Raw genomic sequence first — 22,242 nt, forward strand, 5'->3', positions numbered from 1 at the left:
CTGTCCAGAATTTCTTCAGAGAAGGGACCCTAACACTGGGTAAATATCGAAGTAATGAATGTATCTTTTAGTTACTGTGGGAGGTGGGGAATGATAGATTTGGCACATGCAAGGTCTGTGCAGAATGCACAGTAAGATTTATGAGCAAGGTATTAGAAGTGAGTTCAGATAATTTTGTGAATTGAGATCAAGTTAAAAGTGACAAAAAAAACTCTCTTTACACTGTAGGTGGGAATGTAAATTGATATAGCCACCATGGAGAACAGTATGGAGATTCCTTAAAAAACTAAAAACAGAATGATCATATGAACTAGAAATCCTCCTCCTGGGCATATGTCCAGATAAAACTATAATTAAAAAAGACACATGTACCCCAATGTTCATTGCAGCAGTACTTACAATAGCCAGGACGTGGAAGCAACCTAAACGTCCATCAGCAGAGGAATAGCTATGTGGTACATAAACACAATGGAATACCACTCAGCCACAAAGAGGGACAAAACTGTGCCATATGCAGAGATGTGGATGGATCTGATCTAGAGACTGTCATGCAGAGTTCAGTAAGTCAGAAAGAGAAAAATGAATATCATATATTAACACATATATGTGGAATCTAGAAAAATGGTACAGGTGAACTTATTTGTAAAGCAGAAAGAGAGACACAAACATAGAGAACAAAACAAATGTATGGCTGCCGAGGGGGGAAACAGGTGGGATGGCCTGGGAGACTGGGATTGACATATGTACACGAAGAATGTAGAAAACAGATAACTAACGAGAACTGACAGTACAGCGCAGGGAACTCTACTGAGTGCTCTGTGGTAACCTAATGCAAAGGAAATACAAAAAAGAGGGGATGTATGTATACAGAGCTGATTCACTTTGCTGTATAGCAGAAATTAACACAATATTGTAAAGTAACTATACTCCAATTTTAAAAAAAATTCAGAAAAGCAAAAGTAGCCAGTTGTCATGATATAGTGTAGAAGAAGCAAGGCAAAAGCAGCCCAATCACATGACAAGCTCTGTGAGGACAGATTTCTAGCCACGGTGAGGTGGGAATGTGGGGTTGTAGGGGGGAGCCTTGGGGGCCCTCCCCTTTCTGTGATTCATTTACTGATTCCACATAACCAAACATTCATTTATTTAGCAAATACAAATCAAAATGAAGAGTACTCTGTAGCGCTAAAGGGTAAACAACATTTAAATTAACGTCAGATGGAAATTATACTTCGTCATTGAAGATTCCATATACTTAAAAGGATTGCTCTGGACTGCAAACATGAAGTTTTCTATTGACTTCCTTCCTTAGACTGAGATTAGTGAAGCTAGAAGACCTGCCTAAGGAAACTATAGTTTCAAAGCCCTTTGCTTGTGGTGCCGACAGCCAATGATCAGAAGGCTGGCTACTTTAAGGAAACAACTTAAAGACTGTTTTTGTTTTGCAGGTTATGAGCTGGGGCCCAGTCTGGAGAACTGGTTTCCAGCCTAATAATGTAAGGCTGTGGCTTCCCCAAGTGGCTCAGTTGGTAAAGAAACTGCCTTCAATGCATTAGACACAGGAGATGCGAGATTTGATCCCCTGGAGAAGGACATGGCAACCCACTCCAGTATTCTTGCCTGGAGAATCCCATGGACAGAGGAGCCTGAAGGGCTACAGCCCTTAGGGTCTCAGAGTCCATAAACTGAAGAGACTGAGAAAACACACATACCATATAAGGCTATCGCCCTGAAGGATAGGAGAAATCTTTGCATAACTCTGTTTTGCTATTTCAGAGATTACTTTAGAATTTGCAGTATAAATATTTACCAGTCTGTCTTCAAGTAATAACATTTCACATATAATCTAAGAACCTTATAAATTCATTTCTATCCTCCTGGCTTTTGGGTTATTGTCATACTTTTTATTTCTACATCTCTTATATACCACATGCTGTATTATTTTTATTATTGGTTAAACCATCAATATTCTCATAAAATATTAAATATGAGTATAGAATTTATTTGATCATGTAGCTACTACTGGAGCTCGTCATTCCTTTGTTTATATTCAGATTTCCATCTGGTATCATTTTCATCCTGGCTGACTTTTTTACATTTATTAGAGTGTAGGTCTGGTAGTAATGAATTCTTTAAGCTTTCATATATTTGAACAAGTCTTTATTTCAGCTTTGTTTTTGAAATATATTTTTGTTGGAAATAAAATGCTTATCATGCTTATTTGTCCTTTATTTGATCCAATTTTGCCAAAAGTTTATCAATTAAGCCAACTTTTGGCTAGTTGAGCTTCTATATTGCATGTTTTCTAGTTTATTAAATTTCAACCTTACACTCTGTAAAAAATTTAATAAACAGAAACCTCAGTTATAGACAGTCAGGAGACCAGAATGGGGAGCTCTCATGCTCTACGGTGCTGGCAGAGACCAACAAGAATGACCCCTCTTCTCTCCTGGCAAAGACTCAGCCCAGTGAAAAGCCATGGACTCTAGCCCTCCCAACATCATTTTCCTTTCTATAAAATTATTCTCCTTCCCTTGCCAGGTAGGACATGCATGTGGCCCACCATGGTTGCAGACCCTGAAATGCAATTCTCAGGTGATTCCAAATAAACTCATTTTTCCTGGAGAAATACCTGTCAGTCTATTTATCTCAGGTCAACTCTTATTTTCTTCCTTTATAAATGTTCTCCATCCTTATTATATTATTACTTTTCTAACTTTACATATTGGCTTTTTAGTAGTTCATAGGACTTTCTTCTTTTCTAATATTAGAATTTAAACCTATAAATTTCTCTCCAAATCCTACTTTAGCTGCATCTTTCATGCTTCTATATTTGTTATTTTTATTTTTGTCCTGGTCTAAAGAATCTCAAATTTTTATTTTAAGCCACTTTGAACCACATGCTATTTAGAAACATGATTCTAATGTTCTGTATATATGTATTTTTTTTTCTAATTATCTTTTTATTTCCTAACTTCATTGAAATCAGAGCTCTATCTGTCTTAGACCAAAATTGTTTTCTGGCCCAATGTATAGTCAACTTTTAGAAATTTTCTAAACATGTTTGAAAACAAATTATGTCCTGCAACTCTGGGTGGGGTATAACGTGTTCATTAGATGAAGCTTATTTACTATGAGCCCCACAATGTCAAGGCAAAATAATTTCTACACAAATTTTACATCTCTAATTGCTCCTTAAAACTATATTCATATATTTAAGTCCCTAGTCAACTTCCCCACTTGGAGGTCTAACAGTCACTGCAAATGTGATACAGCTTCCCCAGCCCTCCAAGACTTGTCCTTTTCCCAGGCTTGTCTACATTAACACCTCTCCAGATTTAAGCTCCCAAATTAAATCTCTTTTACTGATTCCCTTCTCCCACCCACTGTTTAACCCACTAGGAAGTCCTTTTGGTCTCCTGCAAAACATATGTAAAGTCTGTCCACTTCTTTTCATCCTCACTACCACCACCCTGATCCAAACAAGAATAGCTCACAAAGACTGACAGTCTCCAACTGGCTTTCCCCCTTTCTGTTTTGCCTTCCTCCTCCCCAATCAGTTCCCCGTTTAGTTCTCAGCGTAATCTTTAGATTTGTAATCTTTAGAATTGTAACCCTTCAATTATTTCCTCTCATATTTAGAATAAAGTAAAATCTCCTTACCTTGGTTTCGCAAACCTTATGTAATCAGGCTTCTGATGTTCTCCCCATGCTCACTGTACTCCTGTTCTGTTCCTCTAGCTCTTCCTGTAAACCCAATAAAGCTTGTTCCCAGCTCAGGGCCTGCATTAGACAGGATGGGGATAGATTATGCCACTGTGAGACACAATCCCCAAGTCACACAAAGTATCCAGAAGGGCTAGGTAATTTTTGTCCATGAATTAACTCGTCCATGAAAGGACTCAGTAATTCAGGCTGCCTCAGTCTCGGAGTTGTATCATCTCAATATGCGGCTTTATCTATGATTGCTATGGTAGAGGAAGAAGGTGCTAGAGGGTCTTCCATCAGTCTGAAAATTATTTATATCACTTCCTCTCACACTCCATTTTCCAGAACTTGTCCATAACCCCACCCACCTGCAAGATGGTGAGGAAGAGTGTCCTCCTGTGTGCCAAGAAGAAACAAGTCAGATATGACTACCAAAAGTCTCTACCAGAAGACTGTTCCCTCTTCCTGAAATGTACTTTTCTCTAATTTTCACATGACTGGTTGCCTAGCGACACTTGGATTTCATCTCAAAAGCTATCTTGAGATGTCATTGACCACCCAGGTATGTAATTTGCTACTCTGTGATTTAGTTGTTGATTGAATATCCTCTCCCTGAACTAGAATAAAAGCTCCCTGAAAGCAGTTAACTTGTCTGTCTTGCTCATCCTGGGGTCTCCTTCATATTGGTTAATTTAATAAAATAACTGCTCAACAATGTAAATCTGATCATGGCATCCCCCTTGCATTCATGGATTTTTATAATCATTAGGATAAAGTTTAAACTTTCTAACATGACATATGAGCCTTCATAAGATAAAGTCTGATCATATTTCATTCATCCCCAGGGACTGCCACTGGGGATATGGCAGCAAACTTAAAAATCTTCAGCTTTATATCCTGCATGACTCTTTCCTGTACTCAGTGTTAGACAAAGTCACATAAACAACCTAAGACAGCCAACAAAGTTCTGCTTCTTTAGACAGATACTCTTTAAAGTTTAGGATTTATTTAGTGATGATGGGAACAGATTAATGGTCTACTAACACAAATTGTACAAATAGTGATTCACTTTCTAATTGCTTTCACTGGCCAAAATTGAATCAACGCTCTAAAATGATTCAGGAAAATGATTACACCTTAGATCATATTAAAATATGTTGCTGAAAGAAAACGACATAAATAAAGCCCCCAAAGCACCTTAAGGCCTTTGACTGTGTGGATCACAATAAACTGTGGAAAATTCTGAAAGAGATGGGAATACCAGACCACCTCATCTGCCTCTTGAGAAATTTGTATGCAGGTCAGGAAGCAACAGTTAGAACTGGACATGGAACAACAGACTGGTTCCAAATAGGAAAAGGAGTTCTTCAAGGCTGTATATTGTTACCCTGTTTATTTAACTTATATGCAGAGTACATCATGAGAAACGCTGGACTGGAAGAAACACAAGCTGGAATCAAGATTGCCGGGAGAAATATGAGTAACCTCAGATATGCAGATGACACCACCCTTATGGCAGAAAGTGAAGAGGAACTCAAAAGCCTCTTGATGAAAGTGAAAGTGGAGAGTGAAAAAGTTGGCTTAAAGCTCAACATTCAGAAAACGGAGATCATGGCATCCGGTCCCATCACACACACACACACACACACACACACGCACACACACAGAAGTTGCTCAGTCATGTCCGACTCTTTGCGACCCCATGGATCGTAGCCCACCAGGCTCCTCAGTCCATGGGATTTTCCAGGCATGAATACTGGAGTGGGTTGCCGTTTCCTTGGGTTGCCGTTTCCTTCTCCAGATCCCATCATTTCATGGGAAATAGATGGGGAAACAGTGGAAACAGTGTCAGACTTTATTTTTCTGGGCTCCAAAATCACTGCAGATGGTGACTGCAGCCATGAAATTAAAAGACGCTTACCCCTTGGAAGGAAAGTTATGACCAACCTAGATAGCATATTCAAAAGCAGAGACATTACTTTGCCAACAAAGGTTCGTCTAGTCAAGTCTATGGTTTTTCCTGTGGTCATGTATGGATGTGAGAGTTGGACTGTGAAGAAGACTGAGTGCCGAAGAACTGATGCTTTTGAACTGTGGTGTTGGAGAACTCTTGAGAGTTCCCTGGACTGCAAGGAGATCCAACCAGTCCATTCTGAAGGAGATCAGCCCTGGGATTTCTTTGGAAGGAATGATGCTAAAGCTGAAACTCCAGTACTTTGGCCACCTCATGTGAAGAGTTGACTCATTGGAAAAGACTCTGATGCTGGGAGGGATTGGGGGCAAGAGGAGAAGGGGACGAGAGAGGATGAGATGCCTGGATGGCATCACCAACTCGATGGACATGAGTCTGAGTGAACTCCGGGAGTTGGTGATGGACAGGGAGGCCTGGCGTGCTGCGATTCATGGGGTCGCAAAGAGTCGGACACGACTGAGCGACTGATCTGATCTGAAAGCACCTTAACATAAAGGTTTATTTCTTACTCAAGTCAGGTCTGAAGAAGTTCAGGTGGTCTTCCTCCACTGTGTTACACCAGCTTTCCGTGGACTTCCAAGAAATCCTCAGCAGAGCAAGAGACAAAGGAGGCACACTGGTTCTTAAATGCCTTCCCCAAATACGAAACACACCACGACCCCTCAAATCATCTGGCTAGAATTAGTCTTATGGCCTCAACCTACCCCCAGGGGAAGCTTGAAAATGTAGAAAAGCACATATTTCAGGTCATCAGTTATTCCTTTTATCCTTTCTAACCACACCAAGAATACAATCAATCCATTTCCAAGTGAGGCAACCTTACTAGTGATGCATCCAGCTTAATGTCCTGGATCTCCTGTATTTCTCTTCTTTGAGACATATTTCTTCTCCACAGATATGAGTCAGTCGATCTGCCCCTCTATCCAACACATCCAGTATACAATGCTGAAGCAAAAATGGGCTAATTACAATAAAATACTCTCAGTTGGAGAGAGAGGAATAGTAGATATAAAGCAACAAAAACTTATTAATCATTTAAAAAATAAAAAAGGCCATATAGCAGCCAGATCATGAAATATCCCTGTTCAAAAACTTTCAGTGGACTTTTAGCACTCTCAGAATAAAATCTGAACTCTTTACCATGCTTTCCAAGGTCCAAGATCAGGTGCCTGGTACTCTGTGACTTTACCTCTTTTCATGCGTTTCCTCATTCTGCCACCTCTAGTCCAACTAGCCTGCTGTTCTTTCAATAAGCCAAACTCCTTTCTCTTCAGACCCTTTGCATTTGCTCTTCCTTCAACCTAGATAATTCTTTTCCTACTTAAAATTTACATAGCCTCTAACTACTCTACATGAAACGGCACCTCCCCAACATCCTTGAAACAACTGGCCTGGTCTGGAGATGAAACATTCAAAAGAAAAAGAATCTGTACCACGAAGGCTATTTTTGATGTTGCTTTAGGGTAAAAATGAGTTGTAAAAAGTAAAGAAAACTTTTAGAATATGGGCTCACCTGATTATGGAGCTACTGATTTACTTATATTATCAACAATAAGATTCCAAAGGTTTCCAGTAACAGACTTTTCTTTCACCAAGGCTCTCAGAAAACCACCATCACAAGAAACAAGCATGTATTACTGAAAAAAAGGAATGGGTGTTAAGAAAAGGGGAATATACAGTTTGAAGTTTATCATTTGTTTGCACTTGATCAAATTGCTCTTAGTTCCCCAGTTGGTTCCAGGTGCTGAAGTATTCTTTCAAGTCACTATCATTTGACTCCTCAATCCTACACAAACCACTGTCTAAATTTGGGGATATCTCAATCAGAAGATCTCAACTTATCACCATTTTGTTGCAGTCTACTTTCACCTTCTAATCATACTTCCACTATAGTCAATCTTTTGTTAAAAACAAAGATGTTCAAGTGATTCAATGACCAAGCCGCAGCATCAGCAGTGTGAAGTGACTTCTACTTCTACTTCTAGGACACTGCAGTAAGGACAGAGACACATGAGCAGATCTGAAGGATCCTTAGGACATGGAGCTGCAGAAAACTGAGACGATGGTCAAACACAAAGGTAAATGAGAGACTAAAGACAATGACCAGGTTGCTGGCTTAGATTCCTGGATGTACAATGGTATCACCATCCAGTAAGGCAGAAGAGAGAAAAATGGTTTAAGGAATGGGGTAAGTAAGTTTTGGGCTTACTGAATTTATGGTGCTTGCAAGAGACACACAGTAGGAAGTTCGATGTGTACGTTTAGTGCAGGCCGTGTTACTACAGAATTTGATGACCTTGTACTAACATTGTAACCTCTTTGGACCTGTTCCTACATTTGTAAAATAAGAGTATTGTATTAATTTCCAGGGGTCTTCTAGTTCTAAAATGGCAGTGAACTCAGTTTTTTCAGTAATCTTAAATAATTTGATTTGAACCCCTATTTCTAAGAACTTTGGGGTTTCAGGCTATCTGTATATTTTACTTTGATAACAAGAACTTGAGTAAGAACTGTTAACCAGCTAGGAGCTTATACATTCATACAACTTTGTTTTCTCTTAAAATTTGAGTGCAACACCATGGATTCCTCTGATGAAAGACAAACATTTAAGCTTGCTGGTCATTCTGGGTAAGAATTTCAAAAAGAATTATAATATCCTATTGAAATTTCTTCTCCATGAATCTTCCCTTCATCGATTTGGAGAAGCTGAAGACATTATTCCTGGTATAGGAAATGGAATTCTTCCTATCTTACTTTCATTCCAAAGTGTATGCAGCTGCTTGGTTATTGTATTATTTCCAGGTTAGAATTAAGTTTGACGAAGACTGGACATACCTCATCATCACATGTAAAGAGCAGCCCTGATACTAAATGCAACTCTGGTTTAAAGACAGGTTTTGTCTTTAAGGCAAATAATCAACATTGTTTAGCTTAAATACAATTTCTTTTTAACAGAACAATGATTATTCTATTAAGTGCATCTGTGACTCTTTAACAAAACAAGAAGCTGCACTGTGACTAAAAGCATGGAATTTGGAATACGATGGTTCAAACCTGGTACCTCTAATTTAATCTTGTGTACATTTTTAACCTCTTGAAGCTTAAATCTCTTTAGTAAAATGAGGATAATACTTACATTACAGGGTTATTTGAGAACTAAAAGTGATCAATTAAAAACATTATGTAGCAAAAATTAAGACTGCTAGACAAAAGAAAACACCATTTCAACTATGATTTTGTTAGACTTTTATTATGAATATATTTTGTCATTATTTTAAGGATCCCTCTAAAACTGCAAATCTTAAGAGTAGTTAAATTTTGAGTTGACTCCTGCTTTCATATTATTAATGCTGATTTTTCTTTAAGGACCACCGTGTGCCTGACACTGTATTGACAGTCGAGCAGAAACTCTAGTTTCAATTCCTCTTGTGTAAAAACTATTCTACTTACTTGTGGGTATTAACTTGATGTGAAGAATATAAAGTAAATCTGAAAACCTTTAAATAAACACGAGACTGTATTTCATAATTCATGATAGAGGTATAAAGTTAATTCTTGATCTTTCAAATAAATATAAATGTAATAAATCAATTCAAAAGTTATTCTGATGTTTAAATACTATGATTTTTTGAACACTGTACTAATAATTTTTCCTCTATTCTTGCTTATAGTACTAGGTTAAGTGAAATGCTGATATTATGATATATATATGTGTGTGTGTGTGTGTAAAAGAGTAATAGTTGTGGGTTAAAAATTTCCCACGTATCATTTAATGAAGTTAATCCAGATTTAGTTGTAACATGCTCCAAAATCAAATAATGTATCAGGTAACAAACTACAAAATAAATCTGGAGATAATCATGAGTGAATAAGTTAAGTCATTAAAATGAACTACACATGAACTTTCAGTTAAAACACACCTTAAAATTATGATCAAAAACTTCCATTTCTATTAGTGCTTTCTCCTTTAAGAATTACTATCTCATAGTTTGTTAACCTCTAGAAGAGTAAGAAAAAGTCCTTTTATATTTCATGATAGGTTTAATCAGGTAATTAAAACAAATTCTTATGATATCATCTGATATGTCCAATTACATGGGTATGATGTAACAAAAACAGTTACAAACTTATATATGCATATTTACATTATATATCCAAAACTGGCAAGCTAGTCAACTATATCTAAGGAGATACATTATGGCATGAGTTAAACAATTTTTCATTGCTTATTAGAAAGAATGCAGTCAAGCTTTCAATGGAAATAATATACAAGTGAGGCACTTTTGAGGTCAAAAATAGAAAGCAAATGACACTACATACTGGCAATGTTCACAAAAATCTATGTGTATTTTAATACAAAGGCTTTTCACCTAGATTATTCTTGAAAAATCTCAAAACTAGCAACTTATGCAATTTAAGGAGCTTTCAGGAACAATGGCTAACATCAGTGTATCAAAGCATATGAAAGTTTTATAACCACCTGGCTGCTAGGCAAACAGTACCTTAATACCTTAAAAGCCCTTAAAAAAATTTTTTTTTGGCTTATATAAATTATCTCAGGTTGTGATTTCTTTTTAGATGTTTTGACTCACTGAAAAACACCTTATGGTGCTATTATTGTGGAGTATAAACCAATCTCTTTTTTTTTGGTGCAACAATGATTCAAGTTTCTAGTGCTTCCTCATATACTTAGATATGTGATCCTGGAAATCAAGAATGAGAATATTTAGTTAGGAATTTATGTTTTCCAGGTAACAAGCTTTCAAATTTTTATGCAGTAAAATGTTATATTTATTTAATGTCTCTTTGGGCTAAAATAAAAAAACTCAATCTTAAAACACATATTCCAAAGTGTATCACAAAACCTAAAGTGAATTTCCATAAAACAAACATCCTTAAGCTTCTCTGAATCTGGAGGGAAGTACATGTTTCCTGCATTTTGGACACATATAAATAATGAGAATCATCTCTGTGGTGATCACTTAAGAGGGGCTGGGGAGAGAAAAAGCAAAAGCAAGACTTACCCAAGATATCAGATGGCACTATACACATGAATTGAAAGTGCATTTGTATTACTTCAAAAGTTCATTTTAGGCACTGCTGAATAACCAATGAAAATAGGTAGTTTTAAGTTTTCCCCTTTAAATTCTAACCCTTGCCCAATATCATCCCAGAGACACACACACTCTCTGAAGTTGTCATGATGAAATACAGTGACGTTTATTTTTTCTAAAAAGTTCTCCCTGACTGGTAATGGGAGGAAAAGAATACCATTTTACCAATGGCTTTTACAAGTTAAAAGAATTGGTTCTATAAATGCTTCGGCACATCCATTAAGTTTGATTGCCAGTTCCAAATATTGATAAATATTTAAAACAGGATACGTAAGGAAAAAAGTGCTTAAAATCTTTCAGGACCAATAAGACACATTAGGGAAAAGACTGGTTTTACAGTTCTTTTGAGATATTTCTTATTCCTGCTTTCTCCATTTGGAGGTGGCCGCCCCTTAAATAGCCCTTTACTGGCAGTAATGATGAACCCTGTCAGATCCCAACTGCCACCTCACATATGGTCTATAAATCATCCAGTAGGTGGTGCTGAAGTTACATACCTCGTATTTCTTCAGAAATCAAGTGATTCCCCTGTCAAGTCAGAGGAAAATCATTTAAGAATTATTAATTCTGAACAAGCCATCAGATCAAAATCTTCTTGTTTTCACTTTCAGTATTTACTATTACTTAAACAGTTTTGCTTAGCCATTTGCTTATACTATCAGATTAAAACTGAAAAGAAGGATTTTAGAGGACAAGCCAATTGGCAGTGTCAAATCTGTATGCAGACTGAGAAAATGCTCCCAAACGTATCTATACGTTTAAGAATGAGAAATTTAACCTATTCATTTGTTTTCACATAGTAATTCTAATTTACTCAAGAGAAAATTTCCACATAAGGGATTCAGGTAACATTATGAGTTAGCCTTCTAGACTGATTTGGAACCTTGGTGTGTTAAACTATAAAAATTCAAGGTAAAATAAAAACCATTTCATCACCATAGTTTTTAATGAAGAAACTTGTTTAAAAATTGTAAAGGAAAAATTGGGGATGGGACGGAAAGATCTTAGCAGCAAAGTGGTTAAACAAATTGAAAATATTAATGCACAAACATTAAAATATTAAAGCATATATGTTGCATATAAAATACAGTACAGAACCAGGAGTTGCACTATACTGATTAGTGCTCAACAGAAGAAATGATTACATTTGTTCTTCCCAGAAGTATATACACAGTTCATTTCCACAGCGTTTTCCTATATAGCCAGCAAGTTATTTTCTTCAGTTATTCACACCTGCTCAAACCTGAATTATAAACTCAGCACTTACAAATATGAAAATTCAGTCACAAGGAAAACCAGTATTTCCATTTTATCAATAAAAAGTAATTTTGAAAGTTAACAGTCTATTCTAGGAAACCAAGTTTAGCTGAAAACTTCAGGGATGAAGATCATCTGGCGTAGCAGCATCCAAATATATAAACAGTAAAAATAAGACTTAAAACTGCTGCTACAGTGTCGTGTTTTGGACTTAGTTCAACCAATTGATTTTTAGTACAAAACTAGAAATAACCTCTTCTTCATAACATCTATAGTTATCAATATATTTTTCTTCTTTTCAATGTGAAATAATACTTCAAGATGATCTATATACACAATGTTGTCAGTTCAAGCTGTCATATAAATATAAATGCTTTCTTAAAAAAAAGTATTTTACAGACAGACAGTGTTATGTACATTGTTCAGTTTGATCTGGGGCAAAAGAAGAAAGCTAACACAAGCTTTTAAGTGTGATATGTAAAAAAAATGATTATGTAAATGACATTTTAAAACCTGCATAGAAAATGAGCTTCAAACAGTAGTGTGATTTTAATTTTGATCATTTCTGAAACTTCAAGCCATTAAAAAAAAGGCACACTTCTCAACTTTATCCCTTTAAGGGAATGTCCTTTAGGAACCCCTTACTTGGTTAGAGTTTCAATGTAACACTTAAAAAAAAAAAGACAATTTGACCCCAAAGTACTCCAAACAGCTTGCCGGACATTTATGCAACTACTTTGCAAATAAAACATCCAGTAGGACTATGCTCTGCAAGAGAAAATAAATCTAAACATAACGAGATATTTCATTCAGGATGTTGGATTGAATATTTTTCTGGGGTAGTTTAGCACACTCTTTAGCATAATTTTGCTTCTGGTCAGTTTAAATACAATGAGAAAAGTTATCATTGTTATGTGACAATAAGCACTGAGGATTAAGCTAAAATATTATTAACACAGCTGAACATACTCTGGATTAGCAGAATGGTAAGTGGAAATCTCAGGAGGAAACTGTTTGACTCTATCCAGTTGCACTTTTCACCTTGTAAAACATTTGTAAATGCAATATAGTTCTTTGAAAGGAGGAAATTCTGAAAGAAAACAACTTGCTGGTTGAATACCACAAACAAAACAAAACAACCCAAAACCTCACTTTTTCTATAATGTTTACTCAGTCTCTTTTTATATAAAAATAAGTGTTATGTTCCCATCATAACATTAGACAATTACATCTGTGCTTAAAAAAAAAAAGTTGGTCACTCAAGGCTATTAGAATATTTTATAAGGATTTTAGATTACCAGAATGTACAGATATAACTCAATATAAACTGTAGCCAAAGGGAAATGACGATGAAAATATAAAATCATTCACATGGAATAAAAACGTTATTAACTAGATGAGTAAAATATTCAAAATATAATGGAATGTGACAGTAGATATATGTACATCTACTTCAGAACTAGGAAGGGGAAGAAAAGCTTTATATGTAATAATTCGTACCTTTTATTTAGTTAAATATAAACATTTGTTATTTATACATAAAACTGCTTTCAAAAAACAACTAATAAATGATTTAGTTGCACTTGTTTTACTTCTTACAATTCCCAAGTGTTAACTTTTCTTAAATTGAAATCCAACTGTCCCCTAGTGCACTTTTAGTTTATATCTTAATGAATTTAAACCTTCAAAGGTCCCATCACCTAATGCATAAATATACAAAAATGCCAAAAAAATTTAATCCCTTTTAGTTGGATCATATTTTATGTTCACTTTATATTGCCAATAACCAGAAATGGTTTCCTTTTGCAAATACTCTTGACAACCTGTTAACAAAACATGCCATGCACTCCAGGGAAAAGGGCATGGCGAGCATTTGTGAAATGCCAAGAACCGATGAGTTCTGCTTCCTCCACGTGTGGCCCCAAGGATACCAGGCAAGACTGCATAATGCTTGCCAAAAGCTTCCACAAATCCAAGTTAGCTAATTCCTGGACACAAAGATTTTAAGCTCACTTCGTCACTGGATGCTTTCATCCAGCAGCTTTATGTTTCCCACCACAGCACCCACACGCCTCACCACAACGATGGCACATTCTCAAAGGGACGTAGCAGCACATACATGGTACAATGAAAGACAAAGCTACTAGGGCTAACCATCGTAAGCAGAACTTGTCATCGCTAGTGTCACACGAACAGGGGTCAGAGAAATCTCCCTCTGAGTCTGACATACAATGATACAACATGCTCTCTGCACAGAGCATGCAACTAACTTGATATATGCATCTCTTAATAGGGTCTGGAGCATCTTGACATTTTCCCCTGCCATTTTCTTCATGATTAAACCTTTCCTGGCAGTATACGCAGCGAGAACGTTCACCATCTTCTTTTCTTCGTTTTGACTTCTTAAATTTTAATGAGGAAGGCTGTGTCTTAAATACCACAGAGTCTTTGAGCGAACTTAACTTAGTTTCATCCCCACAAGAGTACAGATAGTCTGATTTTTTGCTGTCTGGTTTAGAAAACTGAACACTGGAATCAGTATCATCTCTCTCCAGGTCATTTTTCCACATGTCGGGATGTCTATAGTCTGCATAGCGACGTATTAAGATATCGCGAGGGTTTATTCTGACAATCTCATCCTCATCTTGAAAGCTGACATGTCGAATTGATTTCAAAGGGACCTAAAAATGAAAGAGATGAAAATTGCAATAATAACAGTTAAGATTAATTTTATTGCCTACTTGCCTGGGCCACAGTGCAAGATATTTGGTCAATTAGTTTGCAAGTTTAAGTGAAGATGTTTCTTGGATGAGATTAACATTTCAATGGGTGGACTATATAAGCATAACAGATTATCTTCCATGACATAGGTGGCCCTCATCCAATCAGTTCAAGGCTTTAATAATACAAAGACTGACCAAGAAAGAGCAGGAAAGAATTCTGCCAGCAGACTGCCCTTCGATACAGACTACAGCTCTTGCTCGGGTTTTAAGCATGATAGCCTACTCTGAAGATTTTGAATATGTATGTACCTATGCCATCATATGGGTAGGGCCTCCCAGAGGGCTTCCCAGGTGGCTCAGTGGGAAAGAACCCACCTGCCAAGCAAGAGAAGTGGCTTTCAGCCATGGGTTGGGAAGATCCCCTGGAGAAGGAAATGGCAACCCACTCCAGTATTTTTGCCCGGGAAATCCCATGGACAGAAGGGCCTGGTGGGCTACAGACCATGGGATTGCCAAGGAGTCGGACATGACTTAGAGACTCAACAACATCACATAAGCCATTCCTTAAAGTAAATGTCTTTTTCTTTATATATACATATTGTTGGTTCTATTTCTCTGGAGCACCCTGACTCATACAGATTTCAGTAGCAAGGAGTGGGATGCTGTGCATACAAAAGTGTGGCAATGCCTTTGGAACTGGATAATGGATAGAGGCTGAATGAGTTTTGAGGTGTGTGTTATAAAAAGCCTAGGTAATCGTGAAGAGAGGCCTGGTAGAAACACAAACGTTAAAGGCGTTTCTGGTGAGGGTCCTAGATGGAAACAAGAAATAAATACACGGTTGGACGCTGGTGGAGAGACGACCCTTGTTATAAAGTGGCAAAGAATGCAGGTGAATTGTATTCTAGTGGAAGGCAGAATTTGTGAGTGATGGACTTGGATATTTAGCAGAAATTTCTAAGAAAAATGCTAAGGATACAGCCTCGTTCCTCCTTGCCGTTTATAGTAAAATATGAGAGGAAAAGTGATAAACTGAAGTGTAATTTTAAAAACAAAATATAACTGAACTTGAAGCCCTGGGAAATTCTCAGGAATGACACTATCACCAAGGGAGTAGGGCTACTTCTCTCAAGGGCCCAGAGGAATTTTGCCTCAGGATGAAATCAAACTGAGTCTCACTCACACTTAGATGGTATTTAGATGAGATCTTGGTGGTGCTACTGGTAAAGAACCCACCTGCCAATGCAGGAGACATAAGATGTGGGTTCAATCCCTGGGTTGGAAGAATCGCTAGAATAGGGCATGGCAACCCACTCCATTATTTTTGTCTGGAGAATTCCATGGACAGAGGAGACTGGTAGGTTATAGTCCATAGAGTCACAAAGAGATGGATAAGACTGAAGTGACTTAGTATGCACACACTGGACCTAGAGATAGTACTAGAATGGGTTAAGTGTGGGAGGGGGGTTTAGGATGGGGAACACATGTACACCCGTGGCGGATTTATGTCAATGTATGGTAAAACCAATACAATATTGTAAAATAATTAGCCTTCAATTAAAATAAATAAATTTATATTTAAAAAAATAGAATGGGTTAAGTCTTTCAGAGTGTTAAGATGAGGTGAATATATTTTGCATGTGAGAAGAGGGACCAGAGGGTAGAACATCAGCTGAATTCAACTAAGCTGAACTGTGTTTCCTCCAATTTCATATGTTGAGGCCCCAACCCCAGTATCTCAGAATGTGAATGCATTTGGAAATAGAGCCTTTAAAAAAGTGATTAAACTAAGGTCCTTAGGGTAGGCCTTAATCCAATTTGACTGGTGTCCTTATACGAAGAGGAAATTTGGACACACAAAGAACAAGACACCAGAAATGTGTGTGTAAAGAGAAAAAAAGGAACACAATCAGAAGGTGACCACTGACAAGCCAAGGAGTAAGGCCATGAAAGAACCCAAATGTATCAAGACCTTGATCTTGGACTTCCAGTTTGCAGAACTGTGTGCAAATATATTTTTGTTTTTCAAGGCACTCTGTCTGTGGTATTTTGTTATGACAGACCTAGCAAACTAACACAAAGTATACGTATTCATAGTCTGGCTATACAGGTCTCTGAAAATGACTGAAAAGCACACTATACTCTCTCACCTTTCCGGTAGGCTGTTTCAGGGGGTAAAGTACATCTTTCGGGCATATATCAAAATGACCTTTCCCTTCACCCATACAAGCGACTAGTGTGACAAGACACAGTAACAAGTTTGTAAGTAAGCCCATAATCTAGGTTGGGCTTCCAAACTTTCATTCTCCAGATATTTGGAATTGCCGCTAAAAAAATTCCATGTGTGGACTAAAGATGGAGTGATGGATGCAGAAAGTTACAACAATTCCTATTGGTGATAAACACACTGTGACAATCTCCCAGACTCAAACCAGAAATCTGGAGGAAATTTAAGTAATGAGGTTTAGAAGTATATATAAAAAATAAGCAAGTTTATAACACTAAAAAATAACTCTAGTATAATTCAACTACATGGAGAATTAGAAAGACTGGAAATTTCACTCATACGTTAATTAGTTACATGCCAAATCAGAGGATAAAACTAAGATTTCTTACCTTATTTTGGGACTTCAGGCCTCCACTTTCCTTGGGCATTTGCCGCTGTCCATATTCTATACTTCTGTCCTGAATGTCTAGGCCTGGATGACTGAACATTATCTAAAATACAAACAATTCCTAGTTTAGTGACAAAAGAACACATTTCTTATTTTATTTTTAATGAAACTATGTATTTCAAAACTCCATAATCTATTAGTAGTAAGGTTTTTCAAAATGGTTTTAATAAAAATTATTATGAGTCATCCTGTTTATTATTTAAACTCAGATCTTTCTCAATACATTTAAAATGAAATTAAAAAGTAGCATACACTTCACTTCTGGTTTCAGTTTCAGCATGTAAGGAACTTGAAGTTGCCATTCTGCTGCAATTACAAATAAAAAAAAGGGGGGAATAACAATAAAAATATCAACAACTCTTCTTAGATCCATGAGAGAGGAAGACAGGACAAACCCCACACCTAAGACTGCAGAGACTCATGAGTAGAGATCACCATGGAAACCAGTGTCAGGGTAGGGGGAAAAAAAAAAAAAAAAATCTCAACGGTAATTGACAAATTGCTGGAGGCTCAGGATAGAAAACTGGGAGTTAAACACTCCTAGGGGAGGGGGAAGGCAGTAATTGTGACGTCCCCAAGCTTCTGTCAGTTTACCTCTAACAGCTCAACCAAGTTTACATGGTAAGTATCAGAAAAATCCCTGCATGCTTCCAGCATGGAGAGGGGAGAAAGAACCATTATGAAATGTGCTGGAACACTCTTTGTAACAAGACTTGTCCTCAGGAAACACTAATGAACCAGAGCCTGACCTACTATGAATATTATCAGAGTCAGGAGGGTATATATACCCAACCCTCATCATCTCAAACCACCTGATCCACCTAAAGGGGGAGAAACAATATATATATAATTGAAATGCACAATCCAGAGGGAAAACCTTAGACTTAAAGACTGATACCTCATCACAACCATAGAATGCTTTCTTTCCTCACACACATTACCACTCTATCACTAAAGGCTTATTTACAGTAGTTCCTTTACCTAGCACATGATGTCTAGCAATCAAAAAAATATTAAAAATTACACCAAAAGACAAAAATATATTCTGAAATGTCACAACAAGCATCAGAACCAGATATGACAGGGATATTAGAAACAGCAGGCTAAGAATTTAAAACAACTATGATCAATATGCTAAGCACTCTAAAATATAAAGCAAGATAGAATACAAAAACAAATGAGCAATGCAAACGGAGAGTCGGAAATCCTAATAAAGAAAACCACCACCAGCTCTACCCCAAAGCTAGAGATCAAAAGCACTAAGAGAATGAAGAATACCTTTGATGAGCTTAGTAGACTGGACATGGCTGGGTAAAACACCTCTGAGTATGTGAATATAGCAATTTCCAAAATTGAAAGGAAAGTGAACAAAAAGTGGGGGAAAAAAAGAACAATATTTAAGAACAGTACAAGAATTTCAAAATGTGTAATTTTGTACATATACACAAGATAAAATGATCAGAAGAAGAAAAGAATGAAAATAACAAAAGAAATATATGAAATAATAATGACTAAGAATTTACCCAAATTAATGTCAGATGTCAAGTCACAGATCCAAGAAGCTCAGAGAGTATCAAGCAAGAAAATGAAAAAGAAAAGAAAAGCATCTAAGCATATAATTTTCAAACTATAAACAAAAAAACAAAGATAAAAAAATTCTGAAAGATGCCAGAGGAAAAATAATTTACTTTTAAAAAATAATTACATTGGACTTCTTTGCAGAAACCATGTAAACAAGAAGAGTGAAGTGAAATACTTTAAGTGGTAAGAGAAAAAGTCCTCCAACCTAGAATTCTGTAACCTGTAAAATTATCCTTCAAAAGTGAAGGAGACTGGTGGCACTGTATTGGTGCAATCACTGTGGAAAAGAGTATGAAGGTTTCTCAAATAACTAAAAATAGAGCTACCATATGATCCAACAATTCCACTTCTGAGTAAATATATGAAAGAAACAAAAACACTAACTCAAAAAGATATATGTACCCCATATTCATGTGAAAGTTAAAGTCGTTTCAGTTCAGTTCAGTTCAGAAGCTCAGTTGTGTCCGACACTTTGTGAACCCATGAATCGCAGCACGCCAGGCTTCCCTGTCCATCACCAACTCCCAGAGTTCACTCAGACTCAGGTCCATCGAGTCAGTGATGCCATCCAGCCATCTCATCCTCTGTCGTCCCCTTTTCCTCCTGCCCCCAATCCCTCCCATCATCAGTCTTTCCCAATGAGTCAATTCTTCGCATGAGGTGGCCAAAGTACTGGAGTTTCAGCTTTAGCATCATTCCTTCCAAAGAAATCCCAGGGCTGATCTCCTTCAGAATGGACTGGTTGGATCTCCTTGCAGTCCAAGGGACTCTCAAGAGTCTTCTCCAACACCACAGTTCAAAAGCATCAATTCTTCGGCGCTCAGCCTTCTTCACAGTCCAACTCTCACATCCATACATGACCACAGGAAAAACCATAGCCTTGACTAGATGGACCTTTGTTGGCAAAGTAACGTCTCTGCTTTTGAATATGCTATCTAGGTTGGTCATAACTTTCCTTCCAAGGAGGAAGCGTCTTTTAATTTCATGGCTGCAGTCATCACCTGCAGTGATTTTGCAGCCCCCCAAAATAAAGTCTGACACTGTTTCCACTGTTTCCCCATCTATTTCCCATGAAGTGATGGGACCGGATGCCATGATCTTCGTTTTCTGAATGTTGAGCTTTAAGCCAACTTTTTCACTCTCCTCTTTCACTTTCATCAAGAGGCTTTTTAGTTCCTTTCTGCCATCAGGGTGGTGTCATCTGCATATCTGAGGTTATTGATATTTCTCCCGGCAATCTTGATTCCAGCTTGTGTTTCTTCCAGTCCAGTGTTTCTCATGATGTACTCTGCATAGAAGTTAAATAAGCAGGGTGACAATATACAGCCTTGACGTACTCCTTTTCCTATTTGGAACCAGTCTGTTGTTCCATGTCCAGTTCTAACTGTTGCTTCCTGACTGGCATACAGATTTCTGAAGAGGCAGGTCAGGTGGTCTGGTATTCTCATCTCTTTCAGAATTTTCCACAGTTTATTGTGATCCACACAGTCAAAGGCTTTGGCATAGTCAATAAAGCAGAAATAGATGTTTTTCTGGAACTCTCTTGCTTTTTCCATGATCCAGCAGATGTTGGCAATTTGATCTCTGGTTCCTCTGCTTTTTCTAAAACCAGCTTGAACATCTGGAAGTTCACGGTTCACGTTTTGCTGAAGCCTGGCTTGGAGAATTTTGAGCATTACTTTACTAGCGTGTGAGATGAGTGCAATTGTGCAGTAGTTTGAGCATTCTTTGGCTTTGCCTTTCTTTGGGACTGGAATGAAAACTGACCTTTTCCAGTCCTGTGGCCACTGCTGAGTTTTCCAAATGTGCTGGCATATTGAGTGCAGCACTTACACAGCATCATCTTTCAGGATTTGAAATAGCTCAACTGGAATTCCATCACCTCCACTAGCTTTGTTTGTAGTGATGCTTTCTAAGGCCCACTTGACTTCACTGAATTCCAGGATGTCTGGCTCTAGATGAGTGATTACACCATTGTGATTATCTGGGTCGTGAAGATCTTTTTTGTACAGTTCTTCTGTGTATTCTTGCCACCTCTTCTTAATATCTTCTGCTTCTGTTAGGTCCATACCATTTCTGTCCTTTATCGAGCCCATCTTTGCATGAAATGTTCCCTTGGTATCTCTAATTTTCTTGAAGAGATCTCTAGTCTTTCCCATTCTGTTGTTTTCCTCTATTTCTTTGCATTGATCGCTGAGGAAGGCTTTCTTATCTCTTCTTGCTATTCTTTGGAACTCTGCATTCAGATGCTTATATCTTTCCTTTTCTCCTTTGCTTTTTGCTTCTCTTCTTTTCACAGCTATTTGTAAGGCCTCCCCAGACAGCCTTTTTGCTTTTTGGCATTTCTTTTCCATGGGGATGGTATTGATCCCTGTCTCCTGTACAATGTCACGAACCTCATTCCATAGTTCATCAGGCACTCTATCTATCAGATCTGTGTCCAACTCTTTGCAACCCCATGGACTATACAGTCCATGGAATTCTGAGGCCAGAATACTGTAGTGGGTAGCCTTTCCCTTCTCCAGGGGCTCTTCCCAACCCAGGAATTGAACCCAGGTCTCCTGCATTGGAGGTAGATTCTTCACAAGCTGAGCCACAAAGGAATGGTCATAGCAGCATTATTTACAATTGCCAAGATATGAAAACAAGTGTCCATCAACAGACAAATGGATAAGATGTGGTGTGTACACACACACACACACACACACACACACACACACACACACAGAGGAATACTACTCAGTCATGAAAAAAGAATGGAAATTTGACCTGTGCACCAATATAGATAAACTTGGAGGGTTATTTCACTAAGTAAAATAAGTCAGGCAGAGAAAAACAAATACTGTATGACATCACTTATATGTGGAATCTAAAAAATTTAACACAATATTGTATATAACAGAAAATAAACAGATTCACAGATATAGAAAACAAATGAGTGGCTATCAGTGGGGACAGGGAAGGGGCAGGCAACATGTGGGAAGGGGATTAAGAGGCATAAACTATTATGTAAAAGCAACACCTTAAATTTAAAAAAAGATCAGTTTTTAAAAAGTGAGAGAGAAAGACTTTCTTAGGCAACAAAAATTGAGGAAATTTCTTGCTGGCAGACATGCCTTATAAGAAATGTTAACAGATGTTCCTCAGAGAGTAGGAAAATACATAGGTCAGAAACTTGGATCTACATGACAATGGAACATTTTAGGAGAAAC

General features: G+C 37.4%; 1 protein-coding gene across 1 annotated transcript in view; it reads right to left on the bottom strand.

The window, feature by feature from the left end:
• Positions 1 to 10,879: 10,879 nt before the first annotated feature.
• The window catches only part of SPRED1 (sprouty related EVH1 domain containing 1), a 123,149-nt gene continuing 111,786 nt past the window's right edge, over positions 10,880 to 22,242 (bottom strand). The window contains exons 6-7 of the mRNA XM_006073014.4: positions 17,391 to 17,492; positions 10,880 to 14,732 (exon numbers count right to left, since the gene is read on the bottom strand). Of these exons, the coding sequence (XP_006073076.2) occupies positions 14,082 to 14,732; positions 17,391 to 17,492 (753 nt within the window). The 3' untranslated portion in view covers positions 10,880 to 14,081. The remainder of the gene's footprint in view (positions 14,733 to 17,390; positions 17,493 to 22,242) is intronic.

This window comes from Bubalus bubalis, chromosome 11, assembly GCF_019923935.1.
Source record: "Bubalus bubalis isolate 160015118507 breed Murrah chromosome 11, NDDB_SH_1, whole genome shotgun sequence".
NCBI classification, from domain to species: Eukaryota; Metazoa; Chordata; class Mammalia; order Artiodactyla; family Bovidae; genus Bubalus; species Bubalus bubalis.